The sequence below is a fragment of the Saccoglossus kowalevskii genome, chromosome 19 (assembly GCF_978046115.1).
Source record: "Saccoglossus kowalevskii chromosome 19, keSacKowa6.1, whole genome shotgun sequence".
Taxonomy (NCBI): Eukaryota; Metazoa; Hemichordata; class Enteropneusta; family Harrimaniidae; genus Saccoglossus; species Saccoglossus kowalevskii.
The window spans coordinates 2401990-2421784 of NC_140659.1; the positions used below are offsets into that span (position 1 = coordinate 2401990).

General features: G+C 40.2%; 1 protein-coding gene across 2 annotated transcripts in view; it reads left to right on the forward strand.

Annotated features, from left to right (window-relative positions):
• LOC102805276 (SH2 domain-containing protein 4A-like) overlaps positions 1 to 19795 on the forward strand; it is a 43179-nt gene that overhangs the window by 3011 nt on the left and 20373 nt on the right. For both annotated transcript variants that reach the window (XM_085493587.1, XM_085493588.1), the window contains exons 2-4: positions 6258 to 6464; positions 8290 to 8437; positions 18644 to 18872. In XM_085493587.1, the coding sequence (XP_085349713.1) occupies positions 6296 to 6464; positions 8290 to 8437; positions 18644 to 18872 (546 nt within the window). In that variant the 5' untranslated portion in view covers positions 6258 to 6295. The remainder of the gene's footprint in view (positions 1 to 6257; positions 6465 to 8289; positions 8438 to 18643; positions 18873 to 19795) is intronic.

The window sequence follows — 19795 nt, forward strand, 5'->3', positions numbered from 1 at the left end:
AAATTGCTGAGACTAACCACGTTGCTTGTTTCTTCACAGCAAGGTCGCTCAGCCAGTAAACAAATTGGTTTAAGTGAGTGCATGTTTGGCATGAGTGGAAAGTCTTCATGCTCTGCTACCGGTACTTCGTGTACCGGGACGCCGAGTAGGAGGCTCGATGGTGGAGGTACCGATATTTTTTCTCGGTCTCCCCCCTGCTGATCGAAAGGCATCCTCACAGTCTGTTTTTTCAGGCAGTGGTTTACCCAATTTTACCGGCTGCAGCGAGGCTGTGCCCCTGGAGGCTTTCCTTCTATGGGGCCCATTGCGGGTCTCTTTGTGGACCCTTCCTCGCATGGTGCCGGGGTTGCCTCAGAGTTGAGGGCTTTGGTCGAAGGACTGTCGCGGCAATTGCGTTCCTGGCAGGCCGGGTAGATCAGACGCAGTCGGAGCGAGCTGTCTCCACTGCGGCCCTTCAGTGGGCAAGCAGGAAGAAACACGAAAGCATGTTTGCATTCAAACACGTCTCTTCCGGGAACCCCCGTTCCCGGCCGCGGCTCTCCCACTAATTTGGATGAGGCCGAGACTCAGGCTAATTGCACCGGGCCTCTTCTGGAGCCTCTGGCACTGAATGCCAATGGAGTGCTGGCAGCTAAGCCTTCGATTTCGGGGCAGGGCACACTTTGACCCCCTCTACTTTCTACATCGGTAACGAATTTATCCTTGTGTCCGGTTACCGACCCACGGGCGTCCCCAGAGGGAACCGATCCTGTCATGAGACGCACAGTCGAACACGCTCCCTCTCACATATTTAAAGTAAAAGGAGACAGTTCGTTTGCGTCGGATACAGCCGGTACTCCGGGCGGTCCGTCAGAGTCTTCCATTCGTAATGACTCGGTGAGCCACCCTTTTGGGGTGATGAGGAGTATCATCGATCCCAGTGATACGATGTAAATACCCTCGCCCTTGATCCTAAGGCAACCACCTAAGGTTGCTTCAACGCTTATGGGATCACAGGCATTGGGATCCAAAGCCATCCTGTCAACACATCTCTCCCTGACCATCTGAGTGGGGCGCAGGACACGCAAATGGTGTTCATGAGCAGACGTTGGTCAGCCACTGAGGATGTAACGCTTAAGGCTCCTGAGTGGGGAAAACTTTAGGCAACACTTCCTGCTGGACCAAACGCTACCCGGTCGGTGTGGTTTTGGGATCAGACCCCATAGCGTGGGATGAGAACAAAACCCTCAACTGGATCCCAAGGCTTTTTCCCCAGACCCCGGTACCACAACATTTTAGTTTGTAAACCGGGCAAAGGGGGACGGCCGCATTCCATGGGTGTTCTCACCAGCTCAATCGGAGACTACCTATCCAGCCCTGAGTGCAGAGTTGCTTGAGCGCATTATTGTGTGCTCCCAGGACTCTGGAGACCTCGGAGCCAGAACACACCAGCCTCCTAGACCAGGCGACACATTTACTGGCGGGCCACAGCAAATCTATGTGTGACATCCCCTAGTGTCACCTGGCGCTCTTGGCCGGGGCCACTACTGTGCTACGAGACGCGACCTTAGATGCACGTGTTTGGGGAACTCGCCTCATGGGAGAAGAGAGCACCCCACCTCGCAACTGCCGAACCTATGGCCACATATCTCTGTCGTACACAGATTGCGCCGGTGTAGTCCGGTTTGGAGACAGCGGGTGACCGATCCCTGGACCTTTCCAGGTGGTGACATCCGGTTACGGGATACCGCTGAAATCTCTATCTCCCCCGTCAGTGTCTCCCCTGTTGGGCACTGCCAGGGGACTCCCGCAAGGCGGAAGCAATCAGACAGGAAGTAGCAGTTTGCTGGGAAAAGGCGCCATACACAGGGTACATCAGCCGGAACTAAATCCAGGCTTCTACCCAAATGTGTTTGTAGTACCAAATCTACAAGTGGTTGGCGGCCAGTTCTGGACCTAGGCAGACTGAATCAGTACGTGCTCCTCGATCGGTTCCACATGGAGACACCATTCAGGGTTCTTATCTCCATCCAATGTTTCGACTGGCTAGCCCCACTAGACTTAAGCGGGGCCTACCTGCACGTACCGATGCACCCAGCGAGTTGCCATCTCCTTCGAAACGCCCAGCTTGGCCAAGGATTTGAATTTCGGGTGCCCCCCATTCGGGCTATGCACAGCACCCTACGTGTTCACCAGAGTGATGAAACGGGTAGTGCTGCTGCTTCACCAAATGTCGGTACATCTCAATCCGTACCCAGACTACTGGTTACTACACAACCCGGACAAGGGGTTAATGGCCAAACACGTCCGGCGAACACAGGATTTACTTCACCAGTTGGGCTCGTTAGTAAACGCGCAGTTGGTGCCCCTGGGCATGGAGTTTTTGACACAGAGGTAAGCTTGGCTTAGCTAATGCAAGCATGTTTCTTAGAGCTAAGCAGCCTAGCCGAATACCTAGTCAGCGTTCCCTCAGTGTCCTTCCGAGAACTAATGCAGATCATCGGAATGATGACCTCGGTTCAAAGGGTCATTCCCCAGGCCGCACTACGCAGCCGCCCGGTATAACGCTTGTTATAACACCGTGCTCTCCTATGGGTTTTGATCTGGGACCAAGTGAAGTAAGCCCTGCCCAAGTTGCCCTGGCCAACCTCGAGCAGGGGGCCCCCTTGGACCTGCTCGCCGCAGGTATGACTCTGGTAACTGATGCCTCCTCCCAAGGTTGGGCAGCGCATCTACTAGACCAACAAGTCCAAGGATATGGCCCCCGCTTTAGTTTCGGAACTACCATATCAACCGGCTCAAACTGAAAGCAATATACTTAGCACTACCACGCTTTCTACACGTAGTTCGAGACCACAGAGTCCTGCTCTGCACAGGCAACGCAGCGGTGGTCTCCTTCAAGAAGGAGGGGGCGCGTTCCTCATCGTTGTCAGTCCTAGCAGAGCAAATCCTCCTTTGGTGCCTGGAATACAATGTGGAGCTAACCTTCCAGGGGTGAGGAACAGTCTGGCAGATGCCCTTTCAGGGCAGCTCCGTCTCTAGAACACAGGGTGGCTGATAAAGCCTCCAGGCTGTTTCGGCTGTGGGACGGTCCAAGGTTAGACAGGTTTGCCGCACTCCGGAATGCCAAGCTCCCGACATACGTAACACTCCTGCCGACTCCAGGAGCCTGGGCCAGGGTCGCTTTGCTAACTCTGTGGACCCACTTAGTTGTGTACGCCTTTCCTCCCTTCCCGCTAGTTCATCGGGCACCGGGGAAAACTTCAACAGGTGCACACCTGCATATTATTATTGGTCGCACCCAATTGGCCAAACAAGGCTTAGTTTCCACTTCTGTCGGAAATGCTAGTCGAAACACCAGTAGTGTTTCTGGACTTACCGGACCTGCCGTCCCAACTAGACGGCACACTACCAACAAGCCCAGCGGGTATCACTTACAGGCATAGAGGCTCTCATTAGACCCGCACATGCGAAAGCATTATCTGCGCGGGCTGCCAACGTTCTGGCCAGGGCGAACAGGGATTCCACCAATGCAGCCTACATTTCTAGGCTGTGAGCATACACTGATTGGTGTAGCGAAAGGGAGATTGATCCATACCATCTCTCTATTGACCAGGTAGCAGGCTCCTTCGTCCACCTGTTTGACAAAGTGGGTTTGTCCTACGCAGCGATCGTTGGCTACAGGTCGGCCTTGTGCCCCACCATTGAGAACTTACAGGAACAAGACTAGCCGATTGTCCTATTATTAGGAGACTATTTACTGCTTTCCAGACGCCAAGACCCCATACAAGGGAACCGTCCAACTAGGACATGTTGGCTGTGTTGTCCGCTCTAAGCAGACCGCCCTTTGAGCCTCACTGATCAGCACCACTCAAACTTTTAGACATGGAAAATAGTCTTCCTACTGGCCCTCGCCTCAGGTAGGCGTCTACCAGAGCTGGGGGCATTGTCCTTCTCGGATGATGTACCTCCGTTATGGACAATCAAGTTGTGCGAAAGACACGAATCGGGTTTCTCGCCTAGAACCAAGTCCCAGGACACGATCCTCACCCGATCGTCATCCCCCGGCTGTCAAATTTTGTCTGCCCGGAGGGTCCGGAGGAATTGCTTCTCTGACCGGTTTGAGCACGGAGTTGCTACCAAACTGTACTAAGGGTTCAGGACGGGGTGCCAGGCACATGTCTTTGTATTACTACCAGGCAGGCAGGATAGGCCGGTCTCCTCAACTTCCATAACCAGGTGGTTTACTGCAACTGTATTAGAGGTCTATAATACTTTAACTTCCTCGACACAGAGCTTGCAGAGACACCAAGTATGAGTGCATAAGGTCTGTGCGATTGCCAACTCACTAGTGCTAGTGTCAGGTGCCCCCCTCGAGCATACACGGAGGGCAGGCTTTTTTAGAATGCAGAATGTCTTTATCAACTACCACCTAACAGACACCAAATCCATTGAGGAAGGTCTCTTTAGGTTGGGTCCCATCGTAGTGGGTCAGTCTTGGTTTGCTGATCCAGCCCGAACGACCACAAGGGTCCCTGCGCATAGGTAATAAGTCAGTCTCGGCATTTTATGCGGACAGATTTCTCTACCCTCAGCACTCCCCTGGAAGCTCCCAGGTCCTGATTTGCGGCCTATGCCCTCATGCAGAACTGTTTCAGTCTTTACTTCGAAAGCTTACCTCCAGAATTGGGTTGGGGTCTTGTTTTCTCGGGCATACCGAACCCTGTCACCAGAGCAGCGTTTTGGCTTCTTGCTCCGAGGACAGCACAGGCAAGGTAAGACACCACCCTTTTTTGGTCCTTAACCCGAACTGGGAAAAGACTTTCATCATTTTTCTGTTTGCTCAAAAAACCTGCCACCTATCGGCGTCTGACTCTGCCTTCAGTTCAAAATAGTCATTTTGACTGACCGGAGTCTATGGTGGGTAATTGAACGTAGTGAATTTAGGCAGAGGGTTCTCTGAACCCGCCTATTCACATAGTTCATACCCACCATAGACCTCCCCCCCCAACCACCCCACTCTTTCTGTAAGTCCTTGAGGCGGAGAGAAAGGAACCAGAGTGATTGTACAACTGTTAATGACGCTGCCATATGGCCTCGGTCACATGGTTCATGACGTAAGGGAAAGAGAATCTTGGGGTCATGGGGCTTTCCCTGACCTAGGTTCTATCTCTCCGTCATCGGCAGAATCGCTGATTAATGCCTACAGTTCAAAATAGTCATTTTGACTGACCAGAGTCTATGGTCTGCCTAATTTTACGTTAAGCCACAAACTAGTCAATATATTACATTTGACGTTCAGCGGTACTTGGTTCAACCGAAGTTTGAGACAAGGCTGGACAAGGTGGTGTATCATGTACGGCGGCCGGCACGGCGACCTCAGTCCAAACATCTGACCTGGATACATCTTTGGTATAACCAAAGTTTTGTGACAGTATTCCTGATATGTTTTGTCGTTGTTCTAAGCTAAGTTTGTTAATGTAAGATCTGATTCTCGCATCGTTTTGGTGACAGGTACATGATATGCCTTATCTCAACTTCGGCCGAATGAAGGACTTTGCACGCCAACGCTCTGTACTGTGGTTGGTGTACAATCGACACAAATCTGCAGATTTCGAAATTACCTTCATCATCTCCTGTAATTTATTTACTCATAGTGGAGAATTACAATACCATATATCGTCGTCGAATTCTGCCTTGTCCCGTGTTCTTTGAAATAGATGGCAATTATCTGGGTGCAATTTAAGCTAGAATTTGAACGGCGCTACAGGACATCGATTGTTATTGGTGGCAAACATTTTTGCGTGTGATTTTTTTTTCGTTTCTCAATCTCATCTAATTGGTCACCAGTTAAACTTAAACATCATGTTTTCTTCGTTCAAGGTTCGCAATTCATTTCAATGTCACAACACAGCGTTCTGACATTCGTTTAGGCACCATCCCTCAAGGTGTTGATTGTATTATGGTTATATGAGCATTTCTGTTCTGACTACCACTGCTGTGGTCATCACAATTAAGTATTCTACAGTAAATGACAGAGGTGAATCTCTGATCCAAGAACTATATTATGTTAATCATGAGAACCAGGTGTTATTATTATAATATTCAAGATTTGTTACAGTGTAGTAACCTATGTTATTCTCATTGTGTTGTATGAATAATTTTTCTTGCCAAAATTGATCAAGTGTGTTGAAACATTTTGTAGTAGTGTATTATAGATACACACTATATACAACATCTGGTCTGTAATTATATCTTACTTAATTTCTTTTTATCAGGTTTATTCATCATTACTAATTGGAGGAAAGATTACAAAATGTTGCAACAAATAATACGGGATATGTACATTGATCCAGACCTACTTGCAGAGTTGTCTGAGGAACAAAAACAAATTCTATTTTGTAAAATGAGAGAAGAGCAAGTGAGACGATACAAATTAGAACAGGAAAAAAATGCTGTTGTAAAGCAGGGGATACAAAGGAAAGGTTAGTTATTGCAACCATTGTTGTCTCACCATGAAATTGAATTACTTGCTATTCAGATTGAATAACAGTGCATAAGTTGTTTGCATAAATTAAAACATAATGACATCCAATGACAACATATTCATAACACTGATTTAATATAATGTTCAATGGATGTTACTCAAGTGCTAATAATGTATGTTCTTAATTATCCCAAGAACTGTTGGAACTACTACAATTATGTCTGAAACTTAACTTAAGATCATTCAATTATATTTCAACCTATTTTTTGTTTCAAAAGTGTTACTTTATTAGCTCTGCTGTCGACTTTGTCAAGTGGAGCTTATCATATGAGTGATTGTCCGGCGGTGTCCGGCGTCCGTGTCAATCTTTTACTTTTTCGACTTCTTCTTGAAAACTACAAGCCTGAATGCTTTGATACTTGGTGAATATGTACCTTGAGTAGATCTCTCTCAGATTTGTTCATTTCATAATGATATCTTTAATTTTCTAATTTTGGTGAATATTTTTGTAATTTTTGGTAAAAAGTGATATTTTCAACTTCTTGTTAAAAACCGCAAGTCCAATTGCTTTGATATTACAAAATATGTACATATATAGGTACTACATGTGGACCTCTCTCAGATTTGTTCATTTTGTAATGATATCTTTAATTCTCTAATTTTGGTGAATATTTTTGGTAAAAAGTGATATTTTCGACTTATTGTTGAAAACCGCAAGTCCAATTGCTTTGATATTACATATATAGGTACTACATGTGGACCTCTCTCAGATTTGTTCATTTTGTAATGATATCTTTGATTTTCTAATTTTGGTGAATATTTTTGTCATTTTTGCTAAAAAGTGATATTTTTGACTTCTTGTTAAAAACCGCAAGTCCAATTGCTTTGATATTACATATATAGATATTACATGTGGACCTCTCTCAGATTTGTTCATTTCATAATGATATCTTTAATTTTCTAATTTTGGTGAATATTTTTGTAATTTTTGGTAAAAAGTGATATTTTCAACTTCTTGTTAAAAACCGCAAGTCCAATTGCTTTGATATTACAAAATATGTACATATATAGGTACTACATGTGGACCTCTCTCAGATTTGTTCATTTTGTAATGATATCTTTAATTCTCTAATTTTGGTGAATATTTTTGGTAAAAAGTGATATTTTCGACTTCTTGTTGAAAACCGCAAGTCCAATTGCTTTGATATTACATATATAGGTACTACATGTGGACCTCTCTCAGATTTGTTCATTTTGTAATGATATCTTTAATTTTCTAATTTTGGTGAATATTTTTGTCATTTTTGGTAAAAAGTGATATTTTCGACTTCTTGTTGAAAACCGCAAGTCCAATTGCTTTGATATTACATATATAGGTACTACATGTGGACCTCTCTCAGATTTGTTCATTTTGTAATGATATCTTTAATTTTCTAATTTTGGTGAATATTTTTGTCATTTTTGGTAAAAAGTGATATTTTCGACTTCTTGTTAAAAACCGCAAGTCCAATTGCTTTGATATATTATACATATAGGTACTACATGTGGACCTCCCTCAGATTTGTTCATTTTCTAATGATATCTTCTGTTCTTTAATTGCCATGTGCATTGCTAACAGCGGAGCTATCTCAGCCGACAGGCTGCTTGTTATAGATTATATTCCATAAACTTTTGAGTGTCCTTACTTGATAAATCATGGTTTTAGAGAAACAAATCGTGTTACAATGGAAATGGTCATGTTTGGTATCCATGTAACGGCATTATTTCATGGAAAATAAATAGTATTCCCACTACAATCAATATTACCCATCATTGTATTTTAGCTAAAGTCAAGTTTTTACTTGGCAAAGACAATAAACCATGGACATGGGTTATGGGAGAACACCAGGAAGATGAAACAATTGAACAAATTCTAGAAAAGGAACAGCTTGAGAAAGCAAGAAGACTGGCACAGCAAGAAGCAGAACAAAGGTTAGTACATGTACAAGTTTCTTCATTTTTGTTATGTCATTGTCCAGGTATATTGGGTTGGGTAGGCGGGTCTAGATATGTGAGACTCACCTGGCTGTATAATAACGTATATTACACCTGGCTATGTGAAAACCATATACCATTATATCACACCTGGCTATGTGAAAACCATACACCATTATCTAATACCTGGCTATGTGAAAACTATATACCATTATATCACACCTGGCTATGTGAAAACCATATACCATTATATAACACCTGGCTATGGGAAAACTATATACCATTATATAACACCTGGCTATGTGAAAACTATATACCATTATATCACACCTGGCTATATGAAAACTATATACCATTATATAACACCTGGCTATGTGAAAACCATATACCATTATATAACACCTGGCTATGGGAAAACTATATACCATTATATCACACCTGGCTATGTGAAAACCATACACCATTATCTAATACCTGGCTATGTGAAAACTATATACCATTATATCACACCTGGCTATGTGAAAACCATATACCATTATATCACACCTGGCTATGTGAAAACTATATACCATTATATCACACCTGGCTATGTGAAAACCATGTACCATTATATCACACCTGGCTATGTGAAAACCAGACACCATTATATCACACCTGGCTATGTGAAAACTATATACCATTATATCACACCTGGCTATGTGAAAACCATATACCATTATATCACACCTGGCTATGTGAAAACCGTACACCATTATATCACACCTGGCTATGTGAAAACCATATACCATTATATCACACCTGGCTATGTGAAAACCAGACACCATTATATCACACCTGGCTATGTGATAACTATATACCATTATATCACACCTGGCTATGTGAAAACCGTACACCATTATATCACACCTGGCTATGTGAAAACCATACACCATTATATCACACCTGGCTATGTGAAAACCGTACACCAATATATCACACCTGGCTATGTGAAAACCATATACCATTATATCACACCTGGCTATGTAAAACCATATACCATTATATCACACCTGGCTATGTGAAAATCGTACACCATTATATCACACCTGGCTATGTGAAAACCATACACCAATATATCACACCTGGCTATGTGAAAACCATACACCATTATATCACACCTGGCTATGTGAAAACCATACACCATTTATATCACACCTGGCTATGTGAAAACCGTATACCATTATATCACACCTGGCTATGTGAAAACCATACACCATTTATATCACACCTGGCTATGTGAAAACCGTATACCATTATATCACACCTGGCTATGTGAAAACCATACACCATTACACCATACCTGGCTATGTGCAAACCATACACCATTATATCACACCTGGCTATGTGAAAACTATATACCATTATATCACACCTGGCTATGTGAAAACCATATACCATTATATCACACCTGGCTATGTGAAAACCGTACACCATTATATCACACCTGGCTATGTGAAAACCATATACCATTATATCACACCTGGCTATGTGAAAACCAGACACCATTATATCACACCTGGCTATGTGAAAACCATACACCAATATATCACACCTGGCTATGTGAAAACCATATACCATTATATCACACCTGGCTATGTGAAAATTATATACCATGATATCACACCTGGCTATGTGAAAACCGTACACCAATATATCACACCTGGCTATGTGAAAACCATATACCATTATATCACACCTGGCTATGTAAAACCATATACCATTATATCACACCTGGCTATGTGAAAACCGTACACCATTATATCACACCTGGCTATGTGAAAACCATACACCATTATACCATACCTGGCTATGTGAAAACCATACACCATTATCTAATACCTGGCTATGTGAAAACTATATACCATTATATCACACCTGGCTATGTGAAAACCATATACCATTATATAACACCTGGCTATGGGAAAACTATATACCATTATATAACACCTGGCTATGTGAAAACTATATACCATTATATCACACCTGGCTATGGGAAAACTATATACCATTATATCACACCTGGCTATGTGAAAACCATACACCATTATCTAATACCTGGCTATGTGAAAACTATATACCATTATATCACACCTGGCTATGTGAAAACCATATACCATTATATCACACCTGGCTATGTGAAAACCATGTACCATTATATCACACCTGGCTATGTGAAAACCAGACACCATTATATCACACCTGGCTATGTGAAAACTATATACCATTATATCACACCTGGCTATGTGAAAACCGTACACCATTATATCACACCTGGCTATGTGAAAACCGTACACCATTATATCACACCTGGCTATGTGAAAACCATATACCATTATATCACACCTGGCTATGTGAAAACCAGACACCATTATATCACACCTGGCTATGTGATAACTATATACCATTATATCACACCTGGCTATGTGAAAACCGTACACCATTATATCACACCTGGCTATGTGAAAACCATATACCATTATATCACACCTGGCTATGTGAAAACCAGACACCATTATATCACACCTGGCTATGTGATAACCGTACACCAATATATCACACCTGGCTATGTGAAAACCATATACCATTATATCACACCTGGCTATGTAAAACCATATACCATTATATCACATCTGGCTATGTGAAAATCGTACACCATTATATCACACCTGGCTATGTGAAAACCATACACCAATATATCACACTTGGCTATGTGAAAACCATATACCATTATATCACACCTGGCTATGTGAAAATTATATACCATTATATCACACCTGGCTATGTGAAAACCATACACCAATATATCACACCTGGCTATGTGAAAACCATATACCATTATATCACACCTGGCTATGTGAAAATTATATACCATGATATCACACCTGGCTATGTGAAAACCGTACACCAATATATCACACCTGGCTATGTGAAAACCATATACCATTATATCACACCTGGCTATGTAAAACCATATACCATTATATCACACCTGGCTATGTGAAAACCGTACACCATTATATCACACCTGGCTATGTGATAACCATACACCATTATACCATACCTGGCTATGTGAAAACCGTACACCATTATACCATACCTGGCTATGTGAAAACCATATACCATTATATCACACCTGGCTATGTGAAAACCATACACCATTATACCATACCTGGCTATGTGAAAACCATACACCATTATACCATACCTGGCTATGTGAAAACCATACACCATTATACCATACCTGGCTATGTGAAAACCATACACCATTATATCACACCTGGCTATGTGAAAACTATATACCATTCTATCACACCAGGCTATGTGAAAACAATACACCATTATATCACACCTGGTTATGTGAAAACCATATATCATTATATCACACCTGGCTATGTGAAAACCATACACCATTATATCACACCTGGCTATGTGAAAACCATACACCAATATATCACACCTGGCTATGTGAAAACCATATACCATTATATCACACCTGGCTATGTGAAAATTATATACCATTATATCACACCTGGCTATGTGAAAACCATACACCATTATATCACACCTGGCTATGTGAAAACCATACATCATTATATCACACCTGGCTATGTGAAAACCGTATACCATTATATCACACCTGGCTATGTGAAAACCATACACCATTATACCATACCTGGCTATGTGAAAACCATACACCATTATATCACACCTGGCTATGTGAAAACTATATACCATTATATCACACCTGGCTATGTGAAAACCATATACCATTATATCACACCTGGCTATGTGAAAACCGTACACCATTATATCACACCTGGCTATGTGAAAACCATATACCATTATATCACACCTGGCTATGTGAAAACCAGACACCATTATATCACACCTGGCTATGTGATAACCGTACACCAATATATCACACCTGGCTATGTGAAAACCATATACCATTATATCACACCTGGCTATGTAAAACCATATACCATTATATCACACCTGGCTATGTGAAAATCGTACACCATTATATCACACCTGGCTATGTGAAAACCATACACCAATATATCACACTTGGCTATGTGAAAACCATATACCATTATATCACACCTGGCTATGTGAAAATTATATACCATTATATCACACCTGGCTATGTGAAAACCATACACCAATATATCACACCTGGCTATGTGAAAACCATATACCATTATATCACACCTGGCTATGTGAAAATTATATACCATGATATCACACCTGGCTATGTGAAAACCGTACACCAATATATCACACCTGGCTATGTGAAAACCATATACCATTATATCACACCTGGCTATGTAAAACCATATACCATTATATCACACCTGGCTATGTGAAAACCGTACACCATTATATCACACCTGGCTATGTGATAACCATTCACCATTATACCATACCTGGCTATGTGAAAACCGTACACCATTATACCATACCTGGCTATGTGAAAACCATATACCATTATATCACACCTGGCTATGTGAAAACCATACACCATTATACCATACCTGGCTATGTGAAAACCATACACCATTATACCATACCTGGCTATGTGAAAACCATACACCATTATACCATACCTGGCTATGTGAAAACCATACACCATTATATCACACCTGGCTATGTGAAAACTATATACCATTCTATCACACCAGGCTATGTGAAAACAATACACCATTATATCACACCTGGTTATGTGAAAACCATATATCATTATATCACACCTGGCTATGTGAAAACCATACACCATTATATCACACCTGGCTATGTGAAAACTATATACAATTATATCACACCTGGCTATGTGAAAACAATACACCATTATACCATACCTGGTTATGTGAAAACCGTATATCATTATATCACACCTGGCTATGTGAAAACCATATACCATTATACCATACCTGGCTATGTGAAAACCATACACCATTATATCACACCTGGCTATGTGAAAACTATATACCATTCTATCACACCAGGCTATGTGAAAACAATACACCATTATATCACACCTGGTTATGTGAAAACCATATATCATTATATCACACCTGGCTATGTGAAAACCATACACCATTATATCACACCTGGCTATGTGAAAACTATATACAATTATATCACACCTGGCTATGTGAAAACAATACACCATTATACCATACCTGGTTATGTGAAAACCGTATATCATTATATCACACCTGGCTATGTGAAAACCATATACCATTATACCATACCTGGCTATGTGAAAACCATACACCATTATATCACACCTGGCTATGTGAAAACCATATACCATTATATCACACCTGGCTATGTGAAAACCATACACCATTATATCATGTGCATAATATGCATATCACCAAAATGTTAAGTCGTAAACTGCCAAACTTGTTTAGCTCAGCTGTCATCAAAGATGGTACAGTGGGGAGCTATACATGTAAATGATTGTCTGTTTTTCATCAACAGTTATATTTGTGACTTTTTCCTGAAAAATACTAGGCCAATTACCTTGATACTTAGTACCTTGGGTGGAATGCATTCTAAAATTGTTTTTCATTTCGTGATGATGTCTTTAATTCTTTAATTTGGGCAAATGTAATGTAAACAATTCTTCTTGAAAACTACTAGTCCAATTGCTTTCATACTTGGTATATAGGTACCATAAGTAGATTATTCAGTTTTGATTATTTTGTGGAGATGTCATGTCATAACCTGATTTGATTTCTTCCAAAAAACATCAAAGAAATGCTGATTCAAATGTGGAAAAATTTTTTTGAAAAAAGCATGAACGATTAAACTGCAAGGTAATTAACAAAATTGTTGGAGACTCTACATAAAAGAAAGTCTTGATATGAAAAAGTTGTTTCCTTTCTGGCCAACCCCATTCACAGACTGCAGCCTATTGTTGGGAGTGATGTAATTATATTGTTATTTTGCTAAAATGATGCATTCTGGGTAGCTCCTTATTGTTTGAGATAACATATTCGGAGAACTGGTTATGATTGTTGCAACTTTTAGTGTCAAGTAAAGCATGGTTCAGTCTGGTTAAATTCCCCATTGCATATTTTGGCCCGATTTTTGCCCAATAAATTTAGTAATTTTGCTTTCAAAATCCTGGTAAAAAAATAATACCGGATACTGCCGTAAATTTTCCCTGGGATGTTAAACGGCAGTTTGGTGTTTTTTTGTTTTTTTTGGGGGGGGGGGGTTGGCATCATCCGTCATTTAATTGGTTAATTATCGATTTGACCTGTCAGGTCAAAGAATATCGTTCCAGATCAAAACATGGTGGATATTCATTTCTACAGCATCGAGCATTTACTAAGCAATGCAGTTGTGTTTGTTTTTATTTTAAACTTCTTTTAGAATATACTTTCGTTACTAATAAAATGAAAAAAATAATCGTATTTGGCTCAAGAGGTTCATTAATGTGATTTTTTTTTTTTTGGAGAAAGATACGCTAGGTGATATTGTAATGAAATTTTAGGCGGTCTACTTTTTAATCCAGCAAGAAAAAAATGTATCAAATTTTAGATTAGCTTCTGCAATAGATTTTTTTGTTTTGGGTGGTCCAACTGCTGGCGTTGAAGTCGGTGTAGGATGAGCACATTATAATAATACAGGCATCATGAGCACATTATAATAATATAGGCATCCTATCTAATCTAAGATATGGGTCCTGGGTGAGTACATTATAATAATACAGGGGTCCTATCCAAGATATGGGCCCTGGATGAGTACATTATAATAATACAGGGGTCCTATCTAAGATATGGGCCCTGGATTAGTACATTATAATAATACAGGGGTCCTATCTAAGATATTGACCCTAGATGAGCACATCATAATAATATAGGCATCCTATGTAATCTAAGATATGGGTCCTGGGTGAGTACATTATAATAATACAGGGGTCCTATCTAAAATATGAGCCCTGGATTAGTACATTATAATAATACAGGGGTCCTATCTTAGATATTGGCCCTAGATGAGCACATTATAATAATACAGGAGTCCTATCTAAGTTATGGGCCCTAGATGAGCACATTATAATAATACAGGCCTCCTATCTAAAATATGGGCCAGATGATGAGCACATTATAATAATACAGGCCTCCTATCTAAGATATGGGCCCTAGATGAGCACATTATAATAATACAGGCCTCCTATCTAAGTTATGGGCCCTAGATGAGCACATTATAATAATACAGGCCTCCTATCTAAAATATGGGCCCTAAATGAGCACATTATAATAATACAGGCCGCCTATCTAAAATATGGGCCAGATGATGAGCACATTATAATAATACAGGCCTCCTATCTAAGATATTGGCCCTAGATGAGTACATTATAATAATCCAGGAGTCATATCTATTAAGATATGGGTCCTGGATGAGTACATTATAATAATACAGGCCTCCTATCTAAGATATGGGCCCTAGATGAGCACACAATAATACAGGCCTCCTATCTAAGATATGGGCCCTAGATGAGTACATTATAATAATACAGGCCTCCTATCTAAGATATGGGCCAGATGATGAGCACATTATAATAATACAGGCCTCCTATCTAAGATATTGGCCCTAGATGAGTACATTATAATAATACAGGAGTCATATCTATTAAGATATGGGTCCTGGATGAGTACATTATAATAATACAGGCCTCCTATCTAAGATATGGGCCCTAGATGAGCACATTATAATAATACAGGCCTCCTATCTAAGATATGGGCCCAAGAGGAGCACATTATAATAATACAGGCCTCCTATCTAAGATATGGGCCAGATGATGAGCACATTATAATAATACAGGCCTCCTATTTAAGATATGGGCCAGATGATGAGCACATTATAATAATACAGGCCTCCTATCTAAGATATTGGCCCTGGATGAGCACATTATAATAATACAGGCCTCCTATTTAAGATATGGGCCAGATGATGAGCACATTATAATAATACAGGCCTCCTATCTAAGATATTGGCCCTAGATGAGCACATTATAATAATACAGGCCTCCTATCTAAGTTATGGGCCCTAGATGAGCACATTATAATAATACAGGCCTCCTATCTATGGTATTGGCCCTGGATGAGCACATTATAATAATACAGGCCTCCTATCTAAGATATTGGCCCTAGATGAGCACATTATAATAATACAGAAGTCCAATCTATTAAGATGTGGGCCCTGGATGAGCACATTATAATAATACAGGCCTCCTATCTAAGATATGGGTCCTAGATAAGCACATTATAATAATACAGGCCTCCTATCTAAGTTATGGGCCCTAGATGAGCACATTATAATAATACAGGCCTCCTATCTAAGGTATTGGCCCTAGATGAGCACATTATAATAATACAGGCCTCCTATCTAAGATATGGGCCCTAGATAAGCACATTATAATAATACAGGGGTCCTATCTAAGATATTGACCCTAGATGAGCACATCATAATAATATAGGCATCCTATGTAATCTAAGATATGGGTCCTGGGTGAGTACATTATAATAATACAGGGGTCCTATCTAAAATATGAGCCCTGGATTAGTACATTATAATAATACAGGGGTCCTATCTAAGTTATGGGCCCTAGATGAGCACATTATAATAATACAGGCCTCCTATCTAAGTTATGGGCCCTAGATGAGCACATTATAATAATACAGGCCTCCTATCTAAGTTATGGGCCCTAGATGAGCACATTATAATAATACAGGCCTCCTATCTAGGATATGGGCCAGATGATGAGCACATTATAATAATACAGGCCTCCTATCTAAGGTATTGGCCCTAGATGAGCACATTATAATAATACAGGTGTCCTATCTATTAAGATATGGGCCCTGGATGAGCACATTGTAATAATACAGGCCTCCTATCTAAGATATGGGCCCTAGATGAGTACATTATAATAATACAGGCCTCCTATCTAAGATGTGGGTCCTGGGTGAGTACATTATAATAATACAGGCCTCCTATCTAAGATGTTGGCCCTGGATGAGCACATTATAATAATATAGGCCTCCTATCTAAGATATGGGTCCTGGGTGAGCACATTATAATAATACAGGCCTCCTATCTAAGATATGGGTCCTGGGTGAGTACATTATAATAATACAGGCCTCCTATCTAAGAGATGGGTCCTGGGTGAGTACATTATAATAATACAGGGTTCCTATCTAAGATATGGGTCCTGGGTGAGTACATTATAATAATACAGGCCTCCTATCTAAGAGATGGGTCCTGGGTGAGTACATTATAATAATACAGGGTTCCTATCTAAGATATGGGTCCTGGGTGAGTACATTATAATAATACAGGCCTCCTATCTGAGATATGGGCCCTAGATGAGTACATTATAATAATACAGGCCTCCTATCTAAGATATGGGCCCTAGATGAGTACATTATAATAATACAGGCCTCCTATCTATGATATGGGCCCTAGATGAGTATATTATAATAATACAGGCCTCCTATCTAAGATATGGGCCCTAGATGAGTACATTATAACAATACAGGCCTCCTATCTAAGATATGGGCCCTAGATGAGTACATTATAACAATACAGGCCTCCTATCTAAGATATGGGCCCTAGATGAGTACATTATAACAATACAGGCCTCCTATCTAAGATATGGGCCCTAAATGAGTACATTATAATAATACAGGCCTCCTATCTAAGATATGGGCCCTAGATGAGTACATTATAATAATACAGGCCTCCTATCTAAGATATTGGCCATAGATGAGTACATTATAATATCTAATATTTAGAACAATTACTGTCTAATAATACCAATATCAAAAATAATGTTTGTGTTGTGACTTAATCTTTGACTCACATTCTAAAATACAAAATAATTTATTGTCCACTGTGAATGTGAAGGAAATGTACCAACAGCAAGACTAAATTATGCATATTATATTCTAATTAATATGTAAATTAGCTGCCTTTTCTGACCAAAATCCTGGGTGGAACACTGCTTTGTCTTCTAATATCTCCTGCATATATTTTTGTTTTTTTTAATTGTTTTCAGGTTTAGGTCAATGTAGGTTCTAGCACAGTATTTTGTTTGTTTTATCAATACTTGCAGAGTTTACAAATCATTACCAATTTATACTTTCACAGAGCAAAGGAAGAAGCTATTAGACTAGAGAAACAAAAGGCTGAAGATGACAGGATAGCGAGAGAGAAAGCCAGGCTTGAAGCTGAAAGAAAGAAGAAACAAGAAGAAGCAGCCATATACGCAACTTTAAAACAAGCCAAATTAGAAGCACAGATGGAAAAAGAAAGAAAAGAAAAGGAAAGGCAAATGGCAGAATTACTTGAACAAGAAAAAAAGAGAAAAATCCAAATGGCAAGTGTTCAATATTGTTCAAGATTTTGTTGTTGGTTTAGAGTAAAAACTTTCCACAAATTTAGATTAGACGAATGCAAAAAACATAACACATTTGGACTTAATTCAGTGACTGTTCGAGCTGTTGTTTGTATTGCTCTTCCAACCAAATGCACCATAGAGTAGGGGTAGCGTTCTTCCAACTGACTCCACATTGGAAACCCAGCAGCCAACCTTTCCCATTGCTGAGAAAAAAAATTCTTTGTTTATTCTATGTTTTCGTTTTTGTCAATGTGCTCTGAATGATCTTCCTTGCTTGTTGACATTAATACCCATAATTCATTGCATGTATTCCATGATTGACTGGGGTGATTCATCTACTCCTACTATGTTTACTAGTGAAAATTGAAAGTAAACATGTTGTACTATGGAATATATGTGTTGAAAAACCTTAAAGACATAATATTGCATTGACATAATAATGTCAAGGAATATCTACTTGACTGTGCAGTACTGTACTGTGCAGTACTGTACTGTACTGTACTGATGATTTGCACATGCAATCGAAAAACTTAAAATATCAGGGCAATTTTCCGTGTACAAGTAAAGATTTAAATTCTCTCACAAGCCTAAGGCTTGCTTTATGTGCTACACAAGCATGGGTGACCTTTCACCTTAAGACATATTCTAATTGAATTATCAATATACATACTAGCATGGGTGACCTCTCACCTTAAGACAAATTCTAATTGAATTATCAATATACATACTAGCATGGGTGACCTCTCACCTTAAGACAAATTCTAATTGAATTATCAATATACATACTAGCATGGGTGACCTCTCACCTTAAGACAAATTCTAATTGAATTATCAATATACATACTAGCATGGGTGACCTCTCACCTTAAGACAAATTCTAATTGAATTATCAATATACATAC